This window comes from Papaver somniferum, unplaced genomic scaffold, assembly GCF_003573695.1.
Source record: "Papaver somniferum cultivar HN1 unplaced genomic scaffold, ASM357369v1 unplaced-scaffold_132, whole genome shotgun sequence".
Taxonomy (NCBI): Eukaryota; Viridiplantae; Streptophyta; class Magnoliopsida; order Ranunculales; family Papaveraceae; genus Papaver; species Papaver somniferum.
This window is the reverse complement of record NW_020622381.1, coordinates 748,216-775,275: the sequence shown is the minus strand read 5'-3', so window position 1 is coordinate 775,275 and position 27,060 is coordinate 748,216. Positions and strand designations below refer to the sequence as shown.

The following is a 27,060-nucleotide window of genomic DNA, read 5'->3' as shown; positions in this document are numbered from 1 at the left end:
AATAGAACTGTGACCAATTTTCAAATTAAAGCTGCTTTCCCTGTAAGCTTTTTCAAACCTTTATGGATACTTCTTCCTGAAAGTTTAGGTCAACTCCTAGTACTCAACATATTTCTCTTCAGGGCTTCCTATAAATGTTGAATCTTGATGTAGATACTACTTGAACGAGTGAAATCCTGGATTAGTGTGTTGTTTGTTGTAAGAGTTGTATTGAAAAAATGTTTGAATATCTTGAGGAGGTTTTGGAGTTAGTATTTCATTTCCTTACATCACAGAAAGACCGGAATGTTGTTTCTATTGTTTGTAAGTTATGGTATAGAGTAGAGAGACAGAGTAGGCAGAGAGTTTCTATAGGAAATTGTTACTCCATTACTCCTCAGAAATTGATTAATAGGTTTCCTGGAGTTAAAGCTCTTACTTTGAAAGGTAAGCCTTACTTTACTGATGTTAGTATGGATCTTAATCTTTTGGGAGGTATGGTATATCCATGGATTGACGCTATGGCTAAGAGTTATACGGGGCTTGATGAGCTACGGTTGAAGAGAATGCGTGTTTGTGATGCTATCCTTGAACTGTTATCTCGTTCGTTCCCTATTTCAAGTCGATTGTACTTATCAAATGTGACGGGTTTACTGCGGATGGCCTCGCTGCGATAGCAGCTAACTGCAGGTGAAATATCTTTTTGCTTCTTGTCTTAATTTTGTTTTGTTTATATGATTGAACGCGGTTGTTGTTGCTGGATGCTCATATCATATCCAAAATTATGATTATGCGTGGTTATAACTTATTGCATGTTGCATCTTAGGGAAATTGCATTAAACTTATTAATTCATATGCTCAATTAGTTCGAGTCTATGGTTCCCGTTGTTTCAATTGAATTTCGAACTTCTGAAATGGGTATCAAAATCCATCAATTAGACAACCATATGGATAGATGTAGATCCAAAAGGTGCTCCTTACACCATGAAGGTGGTTCTCTTCTAGTTGTTTATACAAGAAGAGACCTCACAATGGAGCCAAGAGATTCATGTGTGTTGGAATTCAACAATTTAAGCATTATTGCTTGGAGCGAAACATGATACTAAAAAGCCAATTGTATGCTGAAAACAGAACATGCACCTGTTCTATCCTAGTATGGCATTCACACTATGCACTTTTTCATGCATACCATTTGTTGTTAATATCTTTTAACTAATAGCCTCTACATTTGAATTGCAATATGCTAAATGTTCCTTGGGTGTTAAAACTTGATTCTCATGGCCTTAGAAAAAACCGTAGGAAACTTATAATTTCATTCTAATGAATGTTTTGTTTTTGTAGGGATATTAGGGAACTAGCCTTGCAAGTTAGTGAAATTGTGGATCGGGGCCACTGGCTGAGCTCTTTTCCACAGACATGCACTTCTCTTGTGTCTTTAAATTTTGCATGTCTAACAGGGGTTGAAGTTGAGGGGGAAGCCCTTGAGATGCTTGTTGCAAGATGCCCAAACTTAAGAAATCTAAATCTAAACTGCTTTGTGCCCCTTGCGAGACTCCAGAAAATCCTAACTCTTGCTCCTAATCTCGTTGACTTGGGGATCGGTTCATACATCGATACATTCAAGTCTGAGACCTATGAGAAATTCTCTAATGCTCTCCTCGACAATTGTAAGTATGTCAGGAGTTTGTCAGGGTTTTTAGAGGTTGTTGAAAGATGCTTACCTGTTGTGTATCCTATTTGCTCAAACCTGAGTTTCTTGAATTTGAGCGATGCACCGGGAATCGACGGTCCGAAACTCCAGAAAATGATTCTTCGCTGCAAGAAACTTCAAAGACTATGGGTTCGATCTCTTAAGACAATTTTGTTCATGTTATACTTGATTTCTCTTCATTATATTGATGATTAAAGTTTACATTTCATATGCAGATACTGGATAAAATTGGAGACGATGGGTTAATAATTGTAGCTACTATTTGTAAAGAGTTGCAGGAGTTGAGGGTATTTTCATCCTTTGCATATGATGGTGGTGTAACGAAACTTGGGCTGCTTGTTGTGTCCAGACGTTGCAAAGAGCTTAATTCATTGCTATACCACTGTCAGCGGATGACAAATGATGCCCTCTCCTTTGTTACCAAGAGTTGCCCCAATTTGGTTAGCTTTAGATTATGCATGCTTGACCTAGAAAAGTTGATAATGTCATATTGGATCCACTAGATGAAGGCTTTGGAGCAATTATTAAGTCTTGCAAGGGGCTCCGGCGTTTAGCACTTTCTGTTCTTGTGACCGAACGGGCTTTTAGGTACATTGGTATGCATGGGGAACAATTAGAGATTCTTTCTGTCGCCTTCGCTGGCGACGGTGATAAAGGAGTGCTTCATGTGTTGAACAGGTGCAATAAACTCAATAGCCAGTTTGGTGATACGACGCTTCTGACAAACATGGGAAAGTATGAAACAATGAGATATCTTTGGTTGCCATCTTCCGATGTTACTCTTGGAGGCTGCAAAAGTCTTGCAAAAAACATGCTGAAGCTTAATGTGGAAATCATGAATGAAAATCAGGAGAAACTTGATGACAGTCAGAAGGTATCTGAGCTGTACGTATACCGATCCCTAGCTGGACCCACCGGCAAAGCCTACGCATGGGAATGGTAGGCAGTTGCCCTCAAGAGATGTATGTTTTGGACCTTGTGAGCGAACTACGAAGGGTAATCTTTGTTATGATGTTATATATAACTTTGATTCAGCGGATTACACACCACACACCGTTTTAGTTTAGCTCTTTCTTGTAAAAACAATGCTGACAGGCTGAATGGTACATCCACATCCAATGCCAATACAACTCTATTGTATTGCTCTTAGTGCCTTTCTAGGCCTAAGCTTTCGTTTTATAAAATTTCCTTTTCTTAGTCAGTATTTGATGTACCATTTTCCACCTGCAAAAGCTTGTGTAGGCATTTTGTAATATACACATTTCTCGTGTCAAGGTTTTAAATTTTACGCCTTACAAATTTCCTTGTGTAAGCTTGTCAGTATACGCCTCTTATTTTCCCTCTTTCTCTTAATGAACGAGACCAAGTTGACATAGTCAAAAGTAATAAAGATAAGATTTACAGGCTCAGTCACTGTAGAATATTTTACAGGATTTTGCTTTCAGAGGAGAGTGAGAGAGAGAAAGCAGAAAATCAAAGAAGAAACAATGGTGAACGAGCAACAACAAGAGAAAACATTGTTAATAAAAGCGGCACCACCGGTACGAAAGAAACTAGTTTCGAAGAAACCCAAAGAACCAGAACAACCAGAATATGAAAATCCGACGAAGAAACGAAAAGAAACAGAACAATCAGAAGATGAAGATTCAACTGCTAGCACAACAAAAAAAGGTACTACTATTTCTACTTCCTTGATTTATGTTTGAATTTGAAGGATTACAACTAGATTTTTTTTATTTCCAATTCCATGATTTCTGTTTCAATTTAAAGGATTACAACCTAGGTTTCTACTAGTTTTGTATTGCTTGAAGTCTGCGCACAAAATACATATTTTGATTTGATTTGTGCTCCATGTGTTTTCTGTAGCCAAGCGAAATACTGGATCACAGGATAAGAAGAAACGAAAAGAACGTGCAAACGAAGAAGATTCAACCCCCATTACTGTGAAGAAAGGTACTATTATATGATATTCATTTCCTTGATTTCTGTTTCAATTTAAAGGATTACAACTTAATTTTTTACTAGATTTGTATTGCTTATTGTGCAATAGGTTTGTTAATAGGTATGCATGTATGATTTCGTCCATGATTTTGTATGCTTTGTATGAATTTGGGTATTGTTTGATCATAACAAGAAACAGCCAGAAAAGTACTAGTTCTGTATGACTTTGTATGAATCGTTAATTTGTGCTTCTCTTGTTTTTGTATCCAAATCAGATTCAACAGAAAAAACAAGATATAGGTGCAGTTTTAGTGGCATATGTTACTTTGTGAATAAAAAATTTGAGAAGGATGGAGAAATCAGAAAACAAGAAAATAAAAAAAGAAAGTCAGATAAAAGTTTCGTGTGGTTCACTAAACTGCAGTTAGAGAAGCTTATGGATAGCCCATTTTGGAATGTACTAAAATTTTTTATTTTTGGAAGAAGAACGCATAAAGCAGATTGGTGGGGGATTAATGATGCCATAATGAAAATAGTGACAAGGTACAGCTCTGATACTGACGAAGAACATGCTTTTGTTTTTCACGATTCAGAAAACAATCATGTGATTGTAAAAAGCTCATCTGAAAAATTAGCTTGTTTTTTTGGATTGAAAATTGTGGACTTTGGAATCCATTCAAGTAGAGTATTACAAACGCCTTCTGAAATAGTGTCTGATTCAGTGGTAGATAGGATGCAAGCTTTGATACCAGGTGACAAAGATGATTCTCAGATGCAGAAATCGTTAATAGAGAAGTCGATTCTATATATAATGCGAGTCAAACCAGAAGAACAAACTGAAAAAGATGCAGAAGATTTGGAAAAATTATTTACTCTTCACTTGTGCGTAACAGTTTTCTTCACTCAACTAAATGGGTCCTTGAGTTATAAACAGTTTGGTGGATACTTTAAGACATTGCACAAAATGAATAGAACCTGCTGGCCAGATCTTATACACTCTTATCTCATGGAAAGCATAAGAGGTCACATTGATTCACCCGGGAAAATTTCTGGATGTGGGATGTATTTGTTGGTAAGTTTCCTCAACCTTATGCATTCTTTTATATTACTTTAAATAAAGGATACAAAATTGTAACCCAAACTACTTCTTATGCAGTATTTGTTTGTTGAACACTGTAATGTTATAAAACCATACTACACTGGATTGCCAAGGATGGCGAAGTGGTCGGTGGCCAATATTGTTACTACAATTGAAGATGATGTGGGTGGAGCAATGAAACAGGTATGTATAACATTTATAACAGTTATACAATGTGCACCAGTTATTGTACACTTGATTTGTTCGCAAAAATATATTCTGCACTTGATTATTCACAAATATAGTTTTATGTGCAGATGTCGCGGACATTGGTAACACCTTACCTAGCTGAAGAAAAAAGAAACATAATGTGGCAGGAGGGTTATTTTGAATTACTCAGAAAGTATTCAGAGCTAGTTAATTTCATTGAAGAAAAATCAAAAGATCATCTGCAAAACATGAAGGACAAAGATAAGCCAGAGTCAGACTTGTGTAATAAGTCCGTACAAATGTTGGAAGCAATTTTTGACAAGAAAAGAAAACTAGCAAGTACTGATAATCAGAAAGAAGTTGCTGGTAGTTCAGTATTTAAAGAACAACCTGATCTTCACAGAGGAGAACAAAGTGGTCTTTGCAGCACTGATATAAAGGAGAAAGAAGAAGAGAAGAAAGAAGAAGAGAATGATGGTGGTTTAGTACCAAAAAAAGTTGGTAATGTTTCTGATTTTGAATATGACTTCGAGGAGGCTACAAATATTGGAAGTAAGATGGTAATGGATGTACAAGACCATCCCGATTTCCCATCCAAAGAAGATGCATTAACTCATGGAGAAAAAAATAAAGAATGCGAAACTAATGTGATAAAAATTGTTTATGAATCCAATGAGAAAATCCAGGAAGATGGATCTCATAAGACATCCAATGAGAAGCAGGTTAACCACATACCTACATGGGCTAGAAAACGGTAACTGGTGGTGGATTTCGGTTTTGCTTTTGAACATGACTTCACTATTAGTTGTAACATAAATTCAATGTGGATAAATCTGCACACTAGATTTGCATCTGAATCGCGTTCAATTTCTTTCGAATTTTTTGTCCAGTTTTTTTTCCCATTTAAAAATTCTGATTTACTGTTTACTCTCTCAAATTGTTGATTATAAATTGACGATAAGAAAATGACGGCAAAGAAGATGACAACGAAAAAGATTTACAAAAGGAGGAGAGAATGAATTTGGTTTTTGAATTTTTTTTCTTAGAGAAGTAGTTATGAAACTGTAATAAAGTTAGAGCAGACGTGTAGAAGACAAATTCATTCATATACCTTTCTTTTTCTCCCTCCATTTGTACCTGTACCTCGACGTGTACAATATTGGTGTTGTGCAAAAGCGTTGTGTATATTCCCAAATAACCTGCATATGCAGATGCGGGTGAACACAAATCTTTTGCACAAAAAGAAAATAGGGTCATCCACGACCGTTCGTTGGTGGTTCGCATCAGCCGTTGGATTGGAAACTCTAGATAAACCACCTCTTTTTATAGAGTTTATATATAAGGACATATAAGTTTGAAAAATCAGCCATTAAGAGACTCAACCATATTGGTCCAAATCCCAAAAAAACAACATTGATTCTGCTAGGACTCCATAATTTACTTTTGGAGAGTTCCAAAAAACTTAATTTACAAAGTAATTGAAAGGATTGGGGTCTAGGTTTATCTAAGAAAATTGTCCACGACACTTAATTTTAAAACACAGTTAAAACAAAACATACGACAGATGAAAAGATGAAAAGTAGTGCTTGGAAAGATACTGATTGCACAAATCAGGACAAGTTTTAACATAATGACCCGGCTCATGGCAGTGACTGCAGGGCCTTTTTTTCCTACCTTTGCCTGCTTTTTCACCAGCAGACATATATCGCTTCCTTTTTCGACAACCCTTTTCTGGCGCTGCTCGGTATGGAGGCAACACTATGAGCCCATTCTCTGGCACAATCCAGCGTTCTTGACTCGGTACTGGGTTTATCACAGGGGCATACATTGATCTCCATCTGAATCTTGAATAGTAATCTCCACACAGCGGAATAACATTAATCTTCGTGGTGATAACTACTGCAAGGGTGTGTGGACATGGCAAATGCTCAAAGTTCCATACCTTGCAAGTGCAAGACTTCTTATCCAGATTCACATAATGCTGATCATTATTAACTGCCTCACCCACTTGGAATTCACCGTCACATATTTTTATGACATCAAAGGAATGCGCCAAACCCCACCGATCTTCAATTGTTTTTTTTAAAAGATGATTTGTGAACCTATCTTGCTTAGCTAGGTCTCTACATTCAGAGAACCACAACATGATTTGTGACCGTATGCAATCGACCAAATGGGTGATTGGTAGCTTTCTAGCCTTCAAAAACAGGCATTCCAACTCTCACAGAAGTTTGTTGTCATGAAAAGATAACGGTCTGTTTTGCAATGAATCCTAGCCCAATGCCTTGCTGCAACCTCCTGTACAAAGGCTCTAATCTTCAGATATTTTGTGACTCCTGACATAGCCTTCCGGTAATCATCAACAGTGTATGCTAGCGCAACGTTCATAAACGCCGTAGCAGCTGCGGCATTGTGATGCTTCTTTTTGATATTCTCTGCATTGTGAGAAAATGACAATCAACCAACCAAGTATTGAATATGCCCTCAATGTAATATGCTCTTGAGACTAGTCAAAGGTTAGTGCCACATAAAGCTAAAGATAAGCTCAAGGGTTAAGGGAGATGAGTTTCTAACAAATGTAACTCGACCGTAAAGTGTTGTTGCTAAATACCTTTAAGATGGTATGCGCAGTAAACATGAAATGCCTTGGTAAACACTGTTGAAACCCCGTGTTCGATGCTTGGTGATCTGTCTGAACACACAACTAGATCCTCTCTTGATGAAAATTCTTCACCAGGCGCATCGAATAACTGTTGCATGAACCATTCACAGGATTTCTTATTCGTAGAATCAACAATGGAGAACGCAACAAGGAACATTTGATTATTAGCGTCAAACGCAACTGCCGAAATTAGAGTTCCATAGTCGTCCCAAGAGAGATGCGTACCATCCACAACAAATGCGGGTCTACACCAAGTTTTGAATCCATGTAGACATGCACCCAGTGCAAAAAAATAATACATAAAAACATCATTTGCATCGGTATAAATCGTCGTTTTTGTGCCTTTGTTGTGTAGTTCAAGCATGTGGCTGTAACCCACCAAGTATTGGTATGAATCGTCGGGAAAACCCCTAACCGTTTCAGTTCCCCTCTTTCAACCAGCGTATGCCTGCCTGTAAGTGATTGTGATACCATGATCTCTCCACATGTCTTGCATCAGTTGTTTGGTTGTATACACACAGTCACACTTGGAAAATTCCTCGCTGAAGATTTTGTCCATTGCACGAGCCTTTGCTTTTTTCCTGAGTGCGGGGTCCAAGTTGTCCTCTCTACAACAAGTGTGTGGAGCTGCGACTTTAGTGATTACCCACCAGGTAAGTTCTGGCATCTGTTTTGCCCACAGAGCCCACCTGCACTGTTTAGTGGGATCCTTACATACGAAGCGCACAACATGTAGCCTACTCACTGTAATATCGTCCTCAAAAAAGTTTAGTATTTGGACCATACCAACAGCCAGTTTCAGCTGATTCTTGGTTTTGAATCTTTGATTCTCACACAGCTCATACCACTTCAATTTCCTGAAGGTTTCGGGAGGTGGAGAACTCCGCACAGGTTTTGGATTAGACGGAGCATCAAGTAGGCGGGGTAAATCGATGGCAAATGGTGTGTCCCAAGTTGATTCAAGGCTTCTCCTAACTTTGGAAACATATTCAGTCCCTGAAATAGATAAACACAATAGAGATTAGTGAGACTATGTAGGAATACATCTTTGGCATGACCTATTTTAGTGTCGTGTGTAAAAATATATACACAAATTGCTAGCTATTACCAGGTTGCGTAAGCAACATAACAAACAGTATAACAATTAGAGGGAGAAGCAGATAAAATTATTACCACTGCCAGTATGACTTGGGCGGTGTCGCCTTACAATGCTGTAGTTATCACCGACAGAGGAATTCACTCTGCTAACGCTGGTAGGATCTAATGGAGTTGAAGGTGTATTCCCAGTTGAAGGTGTATTCCTAGTTGAACACACTTGAGTAACATTACTGGTAAAGGGAGTTGTGGGAGTACGATCTATTGTTACTTGCTGAGATGACTCTTTCTGAGATGCTATTACGAAAAAAGATGGAACTCCTGGTGCTTCCTCCACATAAGAGTTCAAGGTTTCTTGTCCGGTAATCAATATCCGTTGTCTACACCTTGTAACTGGAACCAGTACCAGACCATAGACTTCGAAATCAGGTCCCTGCTCTAAACCAGGTAAACCCGCTACTTGCTTCTTTATATCATATGGAGTAAACATTTCCTGTAAAACTAGATATTGTAAATTAACCCCGGTATATCTATCATTACCGCTTCTCCGTTCCCAATGTCTATTGTAGTGCACATGGACTTTCATATCAGGCATCAAACAAAAACACCTGCAACTAAAACATATAAAAATCATTACAACCCTTACAATATCTGAATATACAGTAGAAAAGTGAAAATTGCACCGAAGGAACGCAAATTCAATGAATTGGTCTTGCTAATGGCAGTAAAAACACAAGTTGGCGCACTGTTCTTTCTGCAATGTGCCACTCCAAATTATGAGACGACTAGTACCCCAATAAGGGTCTCCACTGATATGGCTTCAATAACTACTTCAATGGTAATTACAGAAAAGGGAGACACCATAAAAGGGTGTTGAATAACTACTTCAACAAAATTTCATTGTGAACTGAGGATAACCCAAGTTCATTTTCTCACTACTGCAGATAGTGCTTGAGACTGACATTTCAGGAGACTGTCTAACACGCTGATCCACAGTGATATTAATCTAACTCTTCTGCTTAAATCATCTTTAGAAACCGCACTACCAAAATCAAACAGTAGCATTCGCAATCAGAATCTGTATCCAACTCACTAAGAATCTTCCTATTAACCCCTATTTGAAACCTATTTCATGAAATCAAAATGAAAATTTCTATCCAATTTCACATTATCATCAGCAAAATCAATATCGACAAAATACCACAATCAACTATAACATAACCTAAAATGACTTATTTTCGATCTATATGGAGAACCCTAATTTCCGATCAGAACATATTTCGATCAAATTTCTAGGGTTTACAAAATCAAACATTATTTTGATTTCTGAAAAATGGGATTTCCCAAACCTGATATGTAGATCTTATAGATGAGCTTCACTTTAGGAAAAAATGATTCTGAAGGTGTGTGGTGTGTTCTGTGGAAGAAAAAGAGTTAGCTATTTGTGAGAGCAGAAGTCGAAGATATAGAAGTGAAACCCAGATTAAATCAGTGTCACTATTAGCCTAATAAGCCTTCTTTAATCCCGTATAATTCTTGTATAATCATTTATTCTTGTACAATACCGTATAATCTTTCTGTAATTATGATTAATCTTTTTGTTATTATGATTAATCTTTTTGTTAATTATGACTTGTGTTCGATGCGTAGAAGAAAGAAACATGGATGTCTACAATTATCAAGCATCATATTATGCCTATTATATGGATGTCTACATTTCCTTACTACACGTCCACGTGGCACTAGTAAAACAATGGTGGGGTCCCAGTCAAAAATAAACTTACCATAATATTATAAAAAAGAAAAAGTAATAATAAAAAATCGGATGTCTACATATTTAACGTACGGACAGGAAAAAATCAGTCGTTTCCGTAAAAAAATAGGGATATATGTCGGTTGACCGGTCATGGTCACACTTTTGGAACAATTTTCAAATGGGTTATAGTTCCTTCATAAACGCACTTTTCAGTTATGGTTTCAAGTAAATTCCGGCTCATGCTCCTATGCACAATGACATTATATCCAATTAGTTGGTTCCTGCAATGAATTAGTTTGTACATTTCAACTCCACAATTTTGTTCTAGATCCCATCTATATCTGTAATCCACTTACCAACGAATATGCTTTTCTTCCTCAACTAGTTGTAAAGAAAGAAGACGTTGATCCTGGTCGTATATTGAATGGACAGGTTAACCTGTATTATAATAAGAAATATTGGGGATATGCCCCAAAATCGGCTGTCATCTTGGGAATATGTCCCAAGATTCCAGTTATTGGGAATATGCCCCAACTGTCAAAAATCCCATCCAAAACCGTTAAGTAGACAATATTTGCATACATTTGGGATCACATATGCGAATTAAAATACTCATATACGATATAGTAACACCTTTACAAGGTTCAGGAACATATTCAGACGAAAAAATTCGAAAAAGTTAGAAAGAAAGTTCAGATACATTTTCGATAAATTGACTATTTAACGGTTACTTGACGGAAACCGTTACTTTGGGACATATTCCCAAAAACTGGAATTCTGGGACATATCCCCAAGATGACAGTCGATTTTGGGACATATTCCTTATTTTCCCATTATAATATGGCATGCGGATTCGGGTATGTTAGGTCAACCAATGAATACAAAGTTGTCAGAATCTATTACTTCGACCGTGCTATACACGCTTGGCAGTGGTCGTGGGGGGAGAACCATAGGTAGAGTTTCGCATCGACTGGATTCAACGAAGAAGGGTACGGGTACATATGCAAATGATGCTATTTATTGGATTTCGAACAACGAAGTTGTGGCCTTCGACTTGGCTGACGAAGAGTTTCGCTTGCTATCTGCTGTCCCTCCATGTCTGGAAAACCGTGAATTCAAAGACAGATTTGGACTTGTAGCGCTGGGAAGGCATTTGTGTCTTTATATGGATAGTATGGATGAAGTACGTATGGAAATATGGTCCTTGAAGGAGACCTGGTGTATGGAGTTCGATATAGATTACAAAGTCGTAGTAGGTGGTTCTCGTAAAAAGAACTCGAGCAAGTTTCAGCCGATTTTACTTGCAAAGAATGGAGACATCATATTAGTATATGCTAAGCGTCTGTTTGGTAGCTTGGAAATGGGATACCATATACTGGATTAGGTTATCATAATTTAATTTATGATAATATGGAGAATGATTAGTTTTAGCGATGTTTGTCTTAAATTTTATCCTATCCTGGGTTAATTTAAATAGTGTTTGTTTGACATGATGTCTAGTACTAGGTTAATATAAATAATATTTGTTTCAAACACCCAAATCCATATAAATTAATGTTGGACATTTTTAAATAAAAATATCTAAAATTATAAATATTAAAATAAGAATTCGATAAAAAATAAAAATATTCAAAAATTAAAAATAAAAATTAATAATAAAAAATTAAATAGTACGACGACCTCGTCGATAGTTATTCCACATTGCATCAGCAATCGAAGTACGAAGTTCTGACGCTAAATCTCGTTTTCTATTTCTCCTGAGTCTGGCACCTTCGTTATTGTCTTCTGGTATCTCAGGATCAGTTTTTGGTATCTCAGGATCAGTTTCTGGTACAATGGTAACATCTTCACCATCAAGAAACAAATCATTTATACACTTCCTATGAATATGGTTATGGATGATGCAACAAGCTAGCACAATTTTCACTTGTGATTCACCATCAAGAAACAAATCATTTATACACTTCCTACGAATATGGTTATGGATGATGCAACAAGCTAGCACAATTTTCACTTGTGATTCATACGGATATTGAGGTTGTGCTTGCAAAATAATGTGTGCTATATTGTTATGACAAGAAAACCACACGTTTGAAGAGGATTTCTAACAGAGCCAGATCTGATGATCTGGAAGATGTCGAAGCAATTGCTCACGTAAATACCTTTGCATCATTGGAAGCTATGGGTGAAAATTCTAAGAGATTCAAAGCTCGTACTCCATGGGATGGTGTTATCGATGAATCTGACCGAGTTGCGCTGGATGAGTATGTTGCGCTGGATGAGGATATTGATACAACGCGTTTCAGACTCCGGTGATCCGCATTATGGTTGGCCATCCTGGGAGACAACAGGATTCCAGTGGAGAAGAAATCCTCCTCAGGTATTTCTGAGATCGACCATTCTTGGGAACCGCATATCAGTGTGCTGTGTGCCCACCAAGCTCAATATTAGATTGCCCTGTATTTTACTAGTGTTTCCACACATTCCACAATCCAATAAAACCAAGCAAATTATAATCAACAGACAACACTTGAATAAAACACTTTTGAAGGCGGGTAAAATAAAAACAGCATTAGAAAGGCAGCAACGACGAAGTAGAACACTTGAAAGTCTAATTCATATATATATAACATAAAATCTCAATATTCTCTATCACTCCAAAATTTATTAAAATAAATTAAAACTTCAGCATTGATCGAAAGTTCTTGGGGCAGTGACGGAAACCTAAGAAAAAAGAAAAATGTAAAAAGACATTACCAATTCACCATCCCAATAATCATCCAGCATTTTGCCATTTTCAAGCAAACTGCTTTAGTTCATATCCCTCACAAACGCTTTACAAAAATAAGAGTAGTCAATTTTCTTTCAATTGAATATTCAGTAAACACCACAAACCCATATGAGGAGCCGCACACATATACTGTACATATTGTATATACACATTCTTACATGTAATATATATTTATACCGAACAGATCCTCTATCTACCTTCACCTAAGACAACAAAAACACAGAAAAGAATGAACCAGTCAGTACATGAACATAATCAAATTATTGCATGCGAACGCAAGAAATTCATTCTTAAAATACATGCTGGATGTGCTTATGGACATACGAATCTTACTTTATAAATGTGTAGACATGAAAAGAATCCAAGGTTTCGGGACCAAAATGATTAACATGTTAAAGAATTTCAATTATAGCACCTCTTATTTTTACAACATTCATTATCAACCAAGATTTCTTCAAAAATTTCAAATATGAAGGAGCAATTATGAAGTCATGATGGAGAAGGGAGAAGGACCATCCAAAATAAATGGAAGCACAAGACAGAAGGACTAGGATCAAGGCAAGTGTCATACTTTGACATAAAGATTTCCTCAACAAATTCAAATAGGAAGGAGCAATTTACGTGATGGAGAAGAAAGAAAGACCATTCAAAATAACTGGATGCACAAAACAAAAGGACTAGGATTCACTAAAGGCTTCGACATTGTATTGGTTTTCTAACCTTTGCCTAATCACCAGAAAGACAACTGATTCATTTCTACTTGACTGATTAATGACAAAACGGAATTCAAGCAAAAATGCAATTAGCTTCTTCGACAAAACATTTGTAACTAGATCTTAGGTCTTTTATAAGAGGGATTATTTTTCCAAAAGTTGCGCAACTATACCATATAAAGATGACACGTGAATGCAGAATGTGGCAGGAACTTCTTACCTTCTTGCACACATAGCCGCGAGCGTTCACTCTTTCCTCTTAACTTGTAAGCCTGATTTACCAATTGCTGATGCGACCCCCAATATAGTTTACTTGGCACCTCAAGCATCCGACTCTTAATCTAACACTACTCATTACCCATTAACATCTAAACAGATGCATAAAACTACTCCTAGTTATCTGGTTTCAGAGGAAGAGAGTCCGTTTTCTCTTGAAAGTGTGGATGATGATGGACTTTGGGTTCTAGTATTAGATCCAGAGTTATATGGTTGAGAAGCCAAGTATTCAAGTGCTACAACAACATCACTTATAAAGGGGCGGAAGCTTGGCTGCTCTTGAAGACACATAGCAGTAATTGCTATTGCATGGTGTAAACAGCGGGTAGGAAAGCGCCCTTGCAGTAAAGGATCAACCAACTGAATAAACTTCCTTCGGTCCTTAAAGAAAGGTCGAGACTGTAAAACATAAAGACATAAGAGAACTCATATTAACATAGAATAATAGATGTATATACATGGAGAAAGAAGAGCGGTTAGAAAATTTGATGAATGATAAAAATCTAGTTCACTACACTGGTATTTCTACAACCAAAAAATCTAACTACATAACTCCATGAACAGCAGCGGTTCAATTTCACCTCCATCCAAGACCAGGTTCATGTGGAGTCTGGTTCGAGCTTACTAACTCTGAGCTCAAAACAACCTCTGGGACTATCAATGGATTATGTCGGATGAGTATCTACCACACACATTACAAGGGAGCATTTTCTGCATGTTATGCATAAGTATCAAACTCCCAATATGTTAAAACTGATGAGATCATATCAGTGGGGGTTTAATCGACCAGAGATACGCACTCAGTAACACTGATGAATGTTAACCATACAATGGATGACCATTATGGCCACGGAGGGGCTACCCTCCTTTCTGGTGGTGTATAGGTGACCCTATGTCCTTATAAGTATGAGGTGGACCACAGGACTCAAGTATGAAGACACAAAACTTTTATGATTCTAGCCATACGTTGGTACTCAGAAGTTACATTCATTCTAGAACAATCTATGAATATTGAATACTCTAGAACTCAAAATTGACCCAAGACGCAGAAACTGCAATAACTCACCCAAGATATGAGATTCTGCTCTCCTTGCTTCTTAGTAGTGTCAATAGCCTTCCGACCACTGATTAGTTCCAATAAAACAACGCCAAAGCTATAAATGTCAGATTTTAGAGTCAGCTTACCACTCATGGCATATTCTGGAGCACAATAGCCATAAGTTCCCATTACTCTAGTTGAAACATGAGTGTTGTCACCAACAGGGCCTAATTTTGCAAGTCCAAAATCAGAAAGCTTGGGATTGAAGTCCTTGTCCAACAATATATTAGCAGATTTCAGATCCCGATAAATAACAGGTGGATTTGCTGTGCAATGCAGATATCCAAGGCCTCGAGCGGCACCAACAGCAATTTTCATCCTTGTGTTCCAATCCAAGGGCACTGCATTGGGTAACTTGCCTAAAAAAAATTGAATGTCAGTTACAATACTTTGTCAGAAGAGGTACAGGTTTGAACATAAACCGAAGCTTAAGTATAGCTGTCAAAGTTCTATCTAAAAACATCCCTCCAGCTAGAGGAAGACTTTTTACAGTTCATTTACATTTAAAAACGAGGGTTCCTCTCCATGAGGTTGCTGAAGATAAGGGATGTTGGTTTCCTAAAAGAGCTAAACTTGGGTAGACTAACTAAATGGACAAGACCCCTGTATGAAAGATCGGATCCTACTGAAAGATCAAATGTGTTGTCCCAAAAATGTATTCACTCTTTCAATGGTTCTATGAATCTATCCGATCCATTCCTTTATCAGTGAAAACACAAGGGAATGGGGAAGGAAGATGAAATGTGCATATCAGTGAAAACTTCCAAACACAGAGACAAAAAGATGGTCTTCCAAGTTTTTGCATCAAACCACTTACCAAATATATGATCTTCCAAGCTTCCCATTGGCATGTATTCATAAACCAAAAGCCTTTGATCTCCATCAGTGCAGTAGCCAAACAAAGTGACGAGATTAAAATGGTGAAGAAGACTTAACATGAGAACCTCCACAATGAATTCTTGATTCCCCTGGATACCATTCTGATCAAGTTGTTTGACAGCAACAATCTGTTTACAAAATTTCCACTTCAGATAAAACCCAGAAACTAGTATATTTGAATCTAAGAAATAATTAGAAGGTGGAAATACGTGAACAACACACGAGAAATCAATAACAAAATAGAATATCTTGCCTGGCCTGTTTCTAAACGCCCTTTATAAACCCTTCCAAACCCTCCTTCTCCAATCAAATTAACCTCCTTGAAATTTCTAGTTGCAGTAGCAAGTTCTCGAAAAGTGTAGCTACAGGCAGTATGACGTTTTGGGGTGTTCTTAATATCTTTGTCCTTACAATTGGCTGATGTTCCCTTCTTACAAATTTCTACAGAAAAAAATTGTAACAAAAGAAAAGATAGAGTAAAGTGCAAACTGTAAAACCCCAGATCTTAAACATCAATTTCACAAATCTAATAGTTTCATAAAATAACTGCATTTTCCACTGTGGACAGTCGAACTTGACAAGGAAAAACATGCTCACCATTATTACTCTCGAATGATACCCTTGCTTTCCCATTTCCTGCAAATCCAAGCACATTTAGACGAAGAAACCAGTAAGAAATCTTACATAACAAACCCATCAAGTAAAATTCACAACTAAATTTCAAAAAAAAAAAAAAAAAAAAAACTGAACCTGATGGAGTGGCAGAGTAGCGTGAGCGAGATCGAATTCCGTTACTGTCTTCAATCTTACTAACATCTTTTCGGGAAGGACGCAAGCAAGAAAAACAACCCATCTGGAACAAAAATACAAAACCAATTGGTCCAATTCACACAAAATCTAACCTTAAAAACCAATGTTCCAGCAGCAAAACACTAAAAAAATACAGAATTGCACTCACCAGATTAAAGTCTTTCCGATCTCCGGAGCGGAGATCTTCAAATCAAAACACACTAACCCAGATCTTCATTTACCATGTCAAACTCCTAAAGGGAAAAAGAAGAAGAATTCAACACAAGCACAAAAACAAAAATAAAACTAGTAGTAATAAATAAAGAATGTAACTGAAAAACAAAGAAAAATCTACCGCTTTTTTTAGTACAACAAAGAAAAAGTCTGATTTGATAAATCTAGGAAAAGAAGAAAAAAAACTTACTCTTTTTGTCAGTTTGTTATATAAAGAGAAAATCACAGAAATTATTGTTTATTATTCTTCTGCTGCTGCTTTCTTCTTCGAGTGATAATACAGTAATTCTTTCTGGAACTGGAACTGGAACTGAAGTAGAAACAGAAGAAGAATATCCGATTGTTGGTTCTTCTACTCACTTCTATAAGTGTGTGTTTTCCCAGTTTAAGCGCCAAATTTGTCGGGTCTTATTAATACTCTCTTTCTCTCTCTTATTTATCGCTCACTCGATCTTCGTGAGATGTACGGGTCTGTTTGGGAGCTTGGAAACGGGATAACATATCCCGTAAAGTTTTATCTTAATTTAATTTATGATAACCTTGTTAATTGTTAGTTTTAATGGTGTTTGTCTAAAATTCTATCATATCTTGGGGTAGGTTAAATTGTGTTTGTTTGACTACAAAAATAGGTTAATATAAATAATTATTTCATACTTAATTATTTATTTTAAAAAAAAATAACTTCCTAATCCAGGTGAGGATACATGTATCCCAGTTATTTGGAAGAATAACTTAACCTCACTTTTTTAGCTTCCTAAAATCAAGAAAAGCTTAGTAATCTTATCCAAGATTGAAATTGCAGTGAGACAAACACATTTTAACTATTTTTATTGGATAATCCAACCTAGGATGGGATATCCATAATACCAAACATGACCGTAGGTTTTTTCTTCCTCCTCTCTATCTCGTATTGCGTGTCCACTTTTTTTAAATTCAATGTTTTGTCAGTATTTCTTTTTCTTCTTTGTAGGGTCATTTTCGTAATAACTGACAACAACCAATCTGATGTTGATCTTTCCCGTCTTTGTTTCTGTCTTTCACATCCTCCCTCCCTCCCTCCGTCGACCACTTCGAGGGATGTTTTCTTCTCTTTTTTTTTTGTGGGACCCACCACGGTTTGCCCTTTTACGGAAATCAGGCTTGTTTATTTGGGGTCACGTTTGACGTTTGATGCCAATCTTAATACTGTATTAATTGAGTTAGGAAATTAATTGATAAGAGTGAATAATGAATTATTGTCGATATGGTTGAAGAACGGGAATTGTGGAATGGTAGGATATTCGCGTGTTTCACGCTAGATTTCACCATTTCAAATAATTTTAAGTGTATGATGAATGGGTGCCACGGCTAGACCCACATTGCATTAGATGAGGAGGTGCAACACCAGTCACCAAGACATATAAACCTCCATGAATAGGGGGCAGGGCACATTCTTCGGACATTAATTAATATGACAAGATTCTTGTAACTATCTATCACCTGAGTCCCGAGTATCCTGGTTAAACTGGGGCTTATGTCATTTAATTGGGATCTAATACTAGATGACAAAATAAAATTATTGGAAGAAAATTCATAGAAACCCCTTATCCAATATTTATATTAATGCCCAATATACCCTTATTAAATTAGTGCTAATTCGGATTATTAAATAATGTTTAATCAAGTTAATCCTGAAATTAACTTTCATTAATCGATAATCAAAACTTGTAAAAAAAAATAGTTTTTACTCGATCCAGAATCGGTTCATGTTAGTGCGTTTGTAAACCGATTCTGGGTTGAGTTTTATGCTTAGGAAGATGTAAACCCATAATCGGAGTTTTATCAATACCCACATAAACCGATTCCAAAAATCAGACATTTTTAATGCACATGTAAATCGATCATGCCTTACTTTCAGAAACAAAATATTCATTACATAGTTTAAGAAATTAGCCCACTACATATATATAGGACTCAGTATGGGAATTCTAGAATTTGACACATCAAATGCTCATCAATGAACCTCCGAGCACGTCGGTACAACGTCGTATATTCTTTGTGGTGAATGAACTTTCTTTCCCCATTACGAATTCTCCATAGCCCGTTGAAACGTTCCGGCTGAAATTCAATGAATTCTTATATGTTAGTATGTGAAACTAGTGTAGTTGACATGGGTATAAAAATGATAGCATTACTCACTTTTTCCTTAAGAGGAGCTCTTGGATGATAGTGGTACACCATATTTCTAACTATTACGTACTCTTGCATTGCCCCTTTGATGTATTGGAATCGAAATGCCAAGCCTCTCCATTTGCAGTTGTTGGGATTCTCGGTACACCCATAAAAGAAATCTTTAACTCTCTTCCAAAACATTGAATAGATTTCATTCGGGAACGTATTAGCAAAGGATTTAACGAGACACAAATCTTCATGCAGTTCCCATTCCATTTTCTAGGCTAAGCGTGTTATATGGGAGTGGGTGAAAGAGGTTGTCCTTATATAGATAAGGACTCAACGGCTATTTTTTTCAAATTCAAATCAAACAATCGGATTTTATGTATGTCCACATAAACCGATTGTGTCCTTACAAAAAAATCTTATTATAGGGGCAACATGTTTTATTAGAGGGGCGGCATTCTAATAGGACAAAGAGGGTCATTACATGATCATTCAAGATGTCCCTTATCAAAAAAATGGAAATGTCAAATTAATCCTCATTATTGATAACCTAGTTTAGTGATGATAATCAAGTTTAGTGTTAATGATAATTTCACTTATATTAACTCAAAATCAAAACAAAATCAGATTTTTAGAGTTAAAAAGAAAAAAGTTTAGAGGAGAAGAAAAAGAAAAACTTTTGTGATATTTGTGAAACCCTAGATTTTGATTCACTCAACCAAAATGAGTGATTCCAGTGACCGGTATACTTCTAAATTAGTTCCCATTAGCTTTTTCTCGCTCAAAATTATCTAAAGTACGTAACAAAATCAAAACTTTTAAATTTTCAGAAGAACTTACGGTTGCAATTTTGCTCGTGACCAACTGTAACTCTTAGTTACGGTTCGTAAGTTATCGAATACCAACCGTAACTGGTTAAATTTGGGGAAGATCCAATTGTAAAACCAGTTACGGTTGGTAATTAAATTTGGACAACAACCGTAACTAAATTACGGTTGGTAACTAATGAATCGAGACCAACCGTAACTACCCTACGGTTGGTGTGTCAACTTAACTTTTGAACCGTAAATCATTATTTGATAAATTCTTAAGACACAGGATTATTTACGGTTGGTATGGTTGTTTGAGTAACAAACCGTAACTCAATTACGGTTGATAAATATGATGCAAATACAAACCGTAACTGAACATATTTCTCAAAACTAAGAACTTACGGTTGGTATTTGAGTTAAAACCAACCGTATTATCAACCCAATCTACAGTTACGGTTCGTATTTGAGTTATTACCAACCGTAACTCACATGCAACCAGAAATTTCAATTTCAATTTTCATACAAAACCCTAATTTTTGATACAAAGTTAACTTAAATCCAACACGATAAACTAAACCCTAACTGGGTTTGTCCAAACATTTTTTGAATCGTCGATTAATCGAAGACGATGAAATTTTCAGTTTTAATGGAGGTTACGGTTGATGGAGGAGAAGAGAAGATGAAGAAGATGATGAAAAAAAACTGATTTGATTTTTTCTGATTCATTAGGTTTAAAAAAAATTGATTTGATTTTGGTTGATTTCAGGTGAAAAGGGTAATCTAGTCAATTTACATCCCCTAACCAACTAAAGGGACATTACTATCACAATGCCGCCCCTCTAATAAATCATGCCGCCCCTATATTAAGCTTGTTACAAAATCATATAAATTGTGCCTCTCAACAATCGAGCTTTTTTAATGCACATGTAAACCGGTTGTCAAAGTTACAGAACTTTTCTTCAAAAAAATCGGATTACATTTGTGTACATGTAAACCGATTCTAAAAGTTACATAACTTTTCTTCTTAGCAATCGGGCTACATATTGGTTGATGAAAACCGATTCTTGGCTTCAAAAGTTACAGGAGTTTTCTTCATCACAATCGGGTTTGATAAAGTTAAATGTAAACCGATTCTGAAACTGAACCTCTGGGAAATTGTCAGAATCGGGTTACATATAGTTATATGTAACCCGATTCTTATAGAAAAAATGCTAGAATCCTGAAATTTTTTCAAACACATTAAGTCATTCATAAACTAGAAACCAGATTAAGTCATTCATAAACTAGGAGTGTAACCAAACATAATTCGACGATAAGTTTAAGACAAGACATAAGTTTTGACTCCATAATTATCCATACTTAAAGACATAAACATGACTACAACCATTCATTCATGAACATCCCCACCACGACCACGTCCACCGCCACGACCACGTCCACCGCGTGCTCGTTTAGTAGGTTGGGCGCTGCTCGATGCACCTTCAAACATCTTTTTGGAAGGGGCTCTCTTTCTCTTCTTCTTTGGCTCATCCTCTTCCTCCTCCTCCGCAGAATCATCCTCATCCTGCTCCCAAAACTTTGCACCAGCTTCTACATCTTCGAGACTGTTCAATTCATCAATTAACTTTTCATTGGCCTTTACATTTTTCCCTTCCCTGATTTCCAGCTTTGCCCGGGTTATCAAGTATTCGACTCGTCTTCTCTGTTTCAATTTCAAATAACAAACATTCAATATATAATTCTAAAACCATTAACAAAATCGTAATTGAGTAACAATACTCACCAAGTATTCGAGAGTCGTATCTTTCTCCTCTATCATGGACCTCTCATCTACTCGTATCACTCGAGTATGCAAAACATTGAGGTACCACGGCATGTAACCCGCAATTGCATCGTCATCTGTTCGAGAAGGACCAACCAAAGGATATTTGTGAAACGCTCTATTATCCCAATACTCACATGATGGCAAAGGCTTGAGAACAATGATAATATCACTGTCATGTGCTTTCGTTTTTGTGTCATTGAATTTGAAATCCTTGTGCGCCTTTGGGATTCTTTGTATGTAACCGCATGGTCTTGCGACTCTCGACGGGTTGTACATTACATATCCTCTTGGGTGAAACAAAGGCCCATGATATTCACTTTGGTCTGAGAACCCAACCATCTTTCCTTTTACTTTAGCCGAAGCCTCCTTGTAAGGATCAAAGACAACATCTTTCGTCGTCAAGTTGTCTAACTGGCGTCTCAAATTCAAATAATTCATTCTTTGTTTCTTCGGCTTACTTCTGTAGGTGTACTTGGTTCCATACTGCTGCCCGTCCCAATCCTTGTTCTCAAAAGCCCTTTTAGCAAATATTGAGAAGTGCAAATATATCCACGCCTACAGAAAAGCCATATTCCCTCCGAGTTGGTTCCTTTGAGCCCTAGAAGCCTTTCTCAACTGCGTCAAAGAGTGTGCAAGGATGGCAGTGCCCCAAGAGTAGTCTTGTATCTTGTTAAATGGTTGCAACAGCTGGATAAAGTTGGCGTTAAAACGGGCACCAGAAACGTCGGGGAAGAGAACAGCTCCAAGGATATAGAGTACATACGCATTGGCCATGGCGATTATACGCCGCGGCGTCACCTCTTTTCCCTCATGACGAAGCTTCTTTGTTCCCATAAAGTTTCTCCTCAGCCTCGAGAGATGGGATATCCTCTGCTTTGCCTTGCCTACTAGCATCTCCTTCTTGGTCTTCTCTTCATCCCATTGGAACACTTCCTTGGTCCACTTGTAAATCTTGTCCCAATCAAGCTCTTGCGCGTACTTTTTGTGCTTCCCGGCTTTACCTTCTATGCTTAGCCCGGTAATGAACTTCGCATCATTTGGAGTTATCGCCATTTCTCCAAATGTAAGATGTAAAGTATCTGTTTCCCCGTAGTATCTCTCAGCGAAGGCGGAACAAAGAGGTCTGTCGTAACCAAGGTGGCCCAAATTGTTGACCACGGAAAGAAACCCCGTAGAATTGACTAGATCGACCACTTACGGAACTTCTCCCTTGCTTAATTCATCAGCTATAAGTGGCCATTTCGTCATCATAGTCACTGACGTTCCAGGTTTCATAAGACGAACGACATGCTTGTGATCCTATAAAACCAAACAACCACGATGGACAACAATCAAAACACTACACGGATAATAGTGTTTACATTACATGGCACAAGGTTTAGGTATTTACTATGATATTATAGACGACGCTGGCCCAACTGCCTTTGTAACCCCATAATACATTTCCTCCATCAGCTGGTATCCCTAAAGGTGGATCATCAGGGCCACGAGCAAGCATCTTCAGATCGTCGGGTATGTGGTCACCTTTCGTCTTCTTTGGAACTTCTTTCTTCTGACCTTTTCCTTTAGGGCCTCCTTCTTGTTCTTGAAAGACTTCTCTTATCTCTTTATCACCTTCCTCGTCACCTTTTTCTTCATCACTTTCACTCTCATCACTTTCTTCTTCAGCACCTTTCTTGCCACGGGCACCTTCATCACTTTCACTCTCACCACTTTCTTCTTCAACACCTTTCTTTCCACGGGCATCTTCATCACTTTCACTCTCATCACTTTCTTATTCACCACCTTCCTTGCCACCTTCTTCTTCTTCACTTTCACTCTCATCACTTTCTTCTTCACCACCTTCCTTTCCACCACTTTGTTCTTCATTCCTCTCCTCCTCACCACCTTCTTGTTCAGTAGGTGTATCAGAATCAGGTTCTTCATGTGTTGGTTGCTCCGCTTGAGGTGTTGGGTCATTGATGCTTGTCCCTTTGGATTTACTCCCCGTGGCCCTTCGGTGAGAAGCATTCAAATTTTTACCGTCTTTTCGACGAGGTCCCAAAGGCTTAGGAGTAGCATGGTCATGTTTCCTCTTATATTTCTTTTCGGCTTGATTTTTATGCCTATAGAATACGGATTTAAGCGACAAAAAACAATGAAATACAATGCATATTTAAAGTCATGGTAAATAATCGGTTTACTCGATATACATACAAAACCCGATTCTTAACATAACGCAATCCACAATCGCGTTTTGTTACGTGCTAATGTACACCGATTCCTGGAATCTGTTTACTCGATATACATATAAAGTCCGTTTCTAAACCAAACAATCGGTTATATGTAACCCGATTCCTAAAAAAAAAGATCCAGGAACATTGGCTACCACAATCGGTCTATTTATACAATAACGTTCCCCGTTTCCTTTTCACATACAGAAAAATCGGGCTATAAGTTTATGAACAAAATCCGTTTCTAATAAGAATCGGTTTACTTCGTGACTAACATAATCCGATTCTGTAAACACTGAAATTTTTTTATTTCAAAATTCTCGATTTCTAACCTAAAGCATGTTACTAAAACCTAGTTTAGAGGATTGGGTTGATAGAAAAGTACCTGATTCGACCCATTTCTTCCTCCTGTGTGATACGAGCGGCTTCAGATTTTTCTTGCACTTCCCTCGTTCTATTTCGAATCGCTTCAACAAGTCCGGGATCGTCGTCGCTAGAATAATTCCTGTTAAATAGCATACTTCATTATTTTTATTGGTTTCGACATTTTATAAAAGAAAGAAACAATTAATCGTCGTCGATCATCGACGATTTTTGGTTTGAAAAAAATGGAAAAAGAGGGAGTGGGGAGGAGATGAATCGATTTATATGTTAAAAATAAAAACTGATTTTTGTTAGTTAGGTTTATTAAGGATTGATGGGGATAATTTAGTAATATTAATATTTTTTTGAGAGTAATTTTGATAGTTTACATAAATATTAGACACCCCTTATCATTTGAATTGGTTAGATAAAGTAATCTATAGGCCCCAATTAAGTGGCATGGGCCCCGATTTAGCCAGGCTGAGTATCTGTAGACTGTAGTTCATATCTTTCAAATTTTCAATGTTTGTGTTTTGGGGTAGTCAAATCCACAGTAAAACTATTGACTGAGCTAGTTACCGTATTCAATAAGCTTGGAAGTTGTTTCTCCACCGTACGGAATGCAAAGCTTATATTTATCCACCCGACATTAAAATGCGGATACTTCTTGCCAAAAACACCCAAAGTATTGTTTCCTTCTATGTTTTCGGCGTCTTTCCCGTACCAGATAGTCATTGCCTTATCTGCTTTATTTAAAGCTAAAGTCTTCTTTAGGGAAAAACCCATGGAGAACCTACGACTGGTATTTGATGGTCGGGGATGGTTTAAACAACCACATCAATGTAGTTAACCTAATGAGACTTGCATGTGTTGTGTTCTGCTTCGTGTTTATCTGTGATATATGCCGTGTTGTGTCAGTGCACGGATTAGTATCGCATAGCACAATACACAAAGCTATCTTGTTATATTGTGCATGCCAAGTTACACATTGCGTCATGTTGTGCTCAAATTCTAACACGATGTGTTGCGTCATAAACATGCTGGCACAACATACTTTACACGTCTAATATATTCTTTCTTTTTTTGAGAGAAGGAAAATTGCTTCAGGTTCAAAATGTTTGTAATTAACACGGATCTAATACACGGTGTATATCCTTGTACTCTTTTAAGAGAATTTTGTCTTTCTTAACTCTTAGAAATAGCATCTGCTACATTATTCATGTGAACATAAAAATAACGAAGGTATCTTCGTGTCCACAAACAATATTCGCATGACTGATTAAATCGACAAGATAGATGAGAAACATATAAAGCAACATAAGGTTGAAGCCTGATGGACTCAGAGCCTTTGGGCTCGTCCTTGTCTAGCCATGCAAGTCTGATTATGATGAATTCACAATATATAACAGATAAATACGATGCATAGTAAGTAAAATGATAGATCTAAAGTGCATAATGTAAATGAGACGATGATGTACGTGGTTCAGCACTAAGGCCTACGTCCACGGGAGTTGGTGTTTCACTATACGTTATTGAGAATTACAAAGGTAGTCAAATGACTTTAAGTGATAAACGAAGCTAGAAGGGAAATGAAACTCATACTTACTCTTACAATTTCTCTCTCCTGAACTATATCTCACTTTCCCTAAAATTGGTCGACCCTTCTCTCTTAGTGGAGCTGGGTATTTATAGATCTTCTATGTGGGGCCTCCTGGATGAAAGTTGTGCCCTTATCATCTTGATCTCTGTGTCGATGCCGCTGACATATTCGTTCTGTACCGATGACCCTAACGGTAATATGCTGTACCGATGGGTCGCTGCTTAATCCACCACGGGAGACTCGACACGTGCCCTCTGCAATTAGCATTTAAGACGGGTGGTTGGGCAGTCCGCACGCGTCAGACAGCTGTCTGATGCCCCTGTCACATCTATGTCGGTTAGATTAATCTCCACCCTCGGTTTCGGATCTATCTTGGGATAGATTAAAGTAGGTCTTTGGGTCTTATAAGATACTCCGCAGTAGTTCGTTCCTTAGGTGGCCCTCGTTTCATCATCGTCGGATCTGTTAGATGATAGATACGTGGCAGGAGATGATGACCCCATTCTTCTGGTGTCGCGATGTGGCATCATTGTCTTGATGCCCCTTTTGTTGATCTATTCCACGCGTCTGTTCCTTGACACTTGGTCGATCATAGATTATATGTATACAATTTGCCCCTTTTTTTCTTGGTTTGGAATTGGTCAAAGTATGAAGAAAACTATCTTCACAGTCTTCTCAACTTATCGCATTAACTCCCCTGATTTTTTGGGCATGTTTCCCACTTCTAATAATAACTTCTTCTCAAATCATGGGACGGTTATGTTTCTTCTTGTTATAAATACGCCATGAGTAGATGGAGAAATAACTTTTATTCCCTCCCTCTGTCTTCTTCTTGCTCTGTCTCTATCATTCTCATTCTCTAAACATTTCTTCAATT

The 27,060-nt window shown here is 37.3% G+C and overlaps 2 protein-coding genes and 1 pseudogene across 2 annotated transcripts; 2 read left to right on the top strand and 1 right to left on the bottom strand.

Annotated features, from left to right (window-relative positions):
• Positions 1-218: 218 nt before the first annotated feature.
• On the top strand, positions 219-2,633 carry LOC113333194 (annotated as a pseudogene).
• A 468-nt stretch (positions 2,634-3,101) lies between these two features.
• Positions 3,102-5,806, top strand: LOC113332636. Its single transcript, XM_026579157.1, has 5 exons — positions 3,102-3,361; positions 3,557-3,643; positions 3,907-4,703; positions 4,788-4,913; positions 5,027-5,806. Exons 1-5 carry the CDS (start codon positions 3,178-3,180, stop codon positions 5,675-5,677), a joined length of 1,845 nt encoding a protein of 614 aa, XP_026434942.1. The 5' UTR covers positions 3,102-3,177; the 3' UTR covers positions 5,678-5,806.
• Positions 5,807-13,027: 7,221 nt separating this feature from the next.
• On the bottom strand, positions 13,028-17,613 carry LOC113333086 (probable serine/threonine-protein kinase PBL21). The gene is made up of 9 exons (XM_026579575.1): positions 17,404-17,613; positions 17,149-17,233; positions 16,941-17,043; positions 16,788-16,826; positions 16,444-16,631; positions 16,129-16,318; positions 15,279-15,670; positions 14,157-14,611; positions 13,028-13,426 (listed from the first exon to the last, which is right to left on the bottom strand). The coding sequence occupies exons 3-8, from the start codon at positions 17,041-17,043 to the stop codon at positions 14,333-14,335; spliced, it is 1,191 nt and encodes a 396-aa protein (XP_026435360.1). The 5' UTR covers positions 17,149-17,233; positions 17,404-17,613; the 3' UTR covers positions 13,028-13,426; positions 14,157-14,332.
• Positions 17,614-27,060: the final 9,447 nt, after the last annotated feature.

Bases quoted from the DNA above. Each gene is read 5' to 3' on its own strand.
- LOC113332636 (XM_026579157.1), top strand. From the start codon at position 3,178: ATGGTGAACGAGCAACAACAAGAGAAAACATTGTTAATAAAAGCGGCA. The intron at 3,644-3,906 runs GTACTATTATAT...TATCCAAATCAG, and splicing joins CCCCATTACTGTGAAGAAAG to ATTCAACAGAAAAAACAAGA. The intron at 4,914-5,026 runs GTATGTATAACA...TTTTATGTGCAG, and splicing joins TGGGTGGAGCAATGAAACAG to ATGTCGCGGACATTGGTAAC.
- LOC113333086 (XM_026579575.1), bottom strand. From the start codon at position 17,043: ATGGGTTGTTTTTCTTGCTTGCGTCCTTCCCGAAAAGATGTTAGTAAG. The intron at 16,632-16,787 runs GTGAGCATGTTT...TTTTTTCTGTAG, and splicing joins ATCATTCGAGAGTAATAATG to AAATTTGTAAGAAGGGAACA. The intron at 14,612-15,278 runs GTGAGTTATTGC...TATGTTTTACAG, and splicing joins AGCAGAATCTCATATCTTGG to TCTCGACCTTTCTTTAAGGA.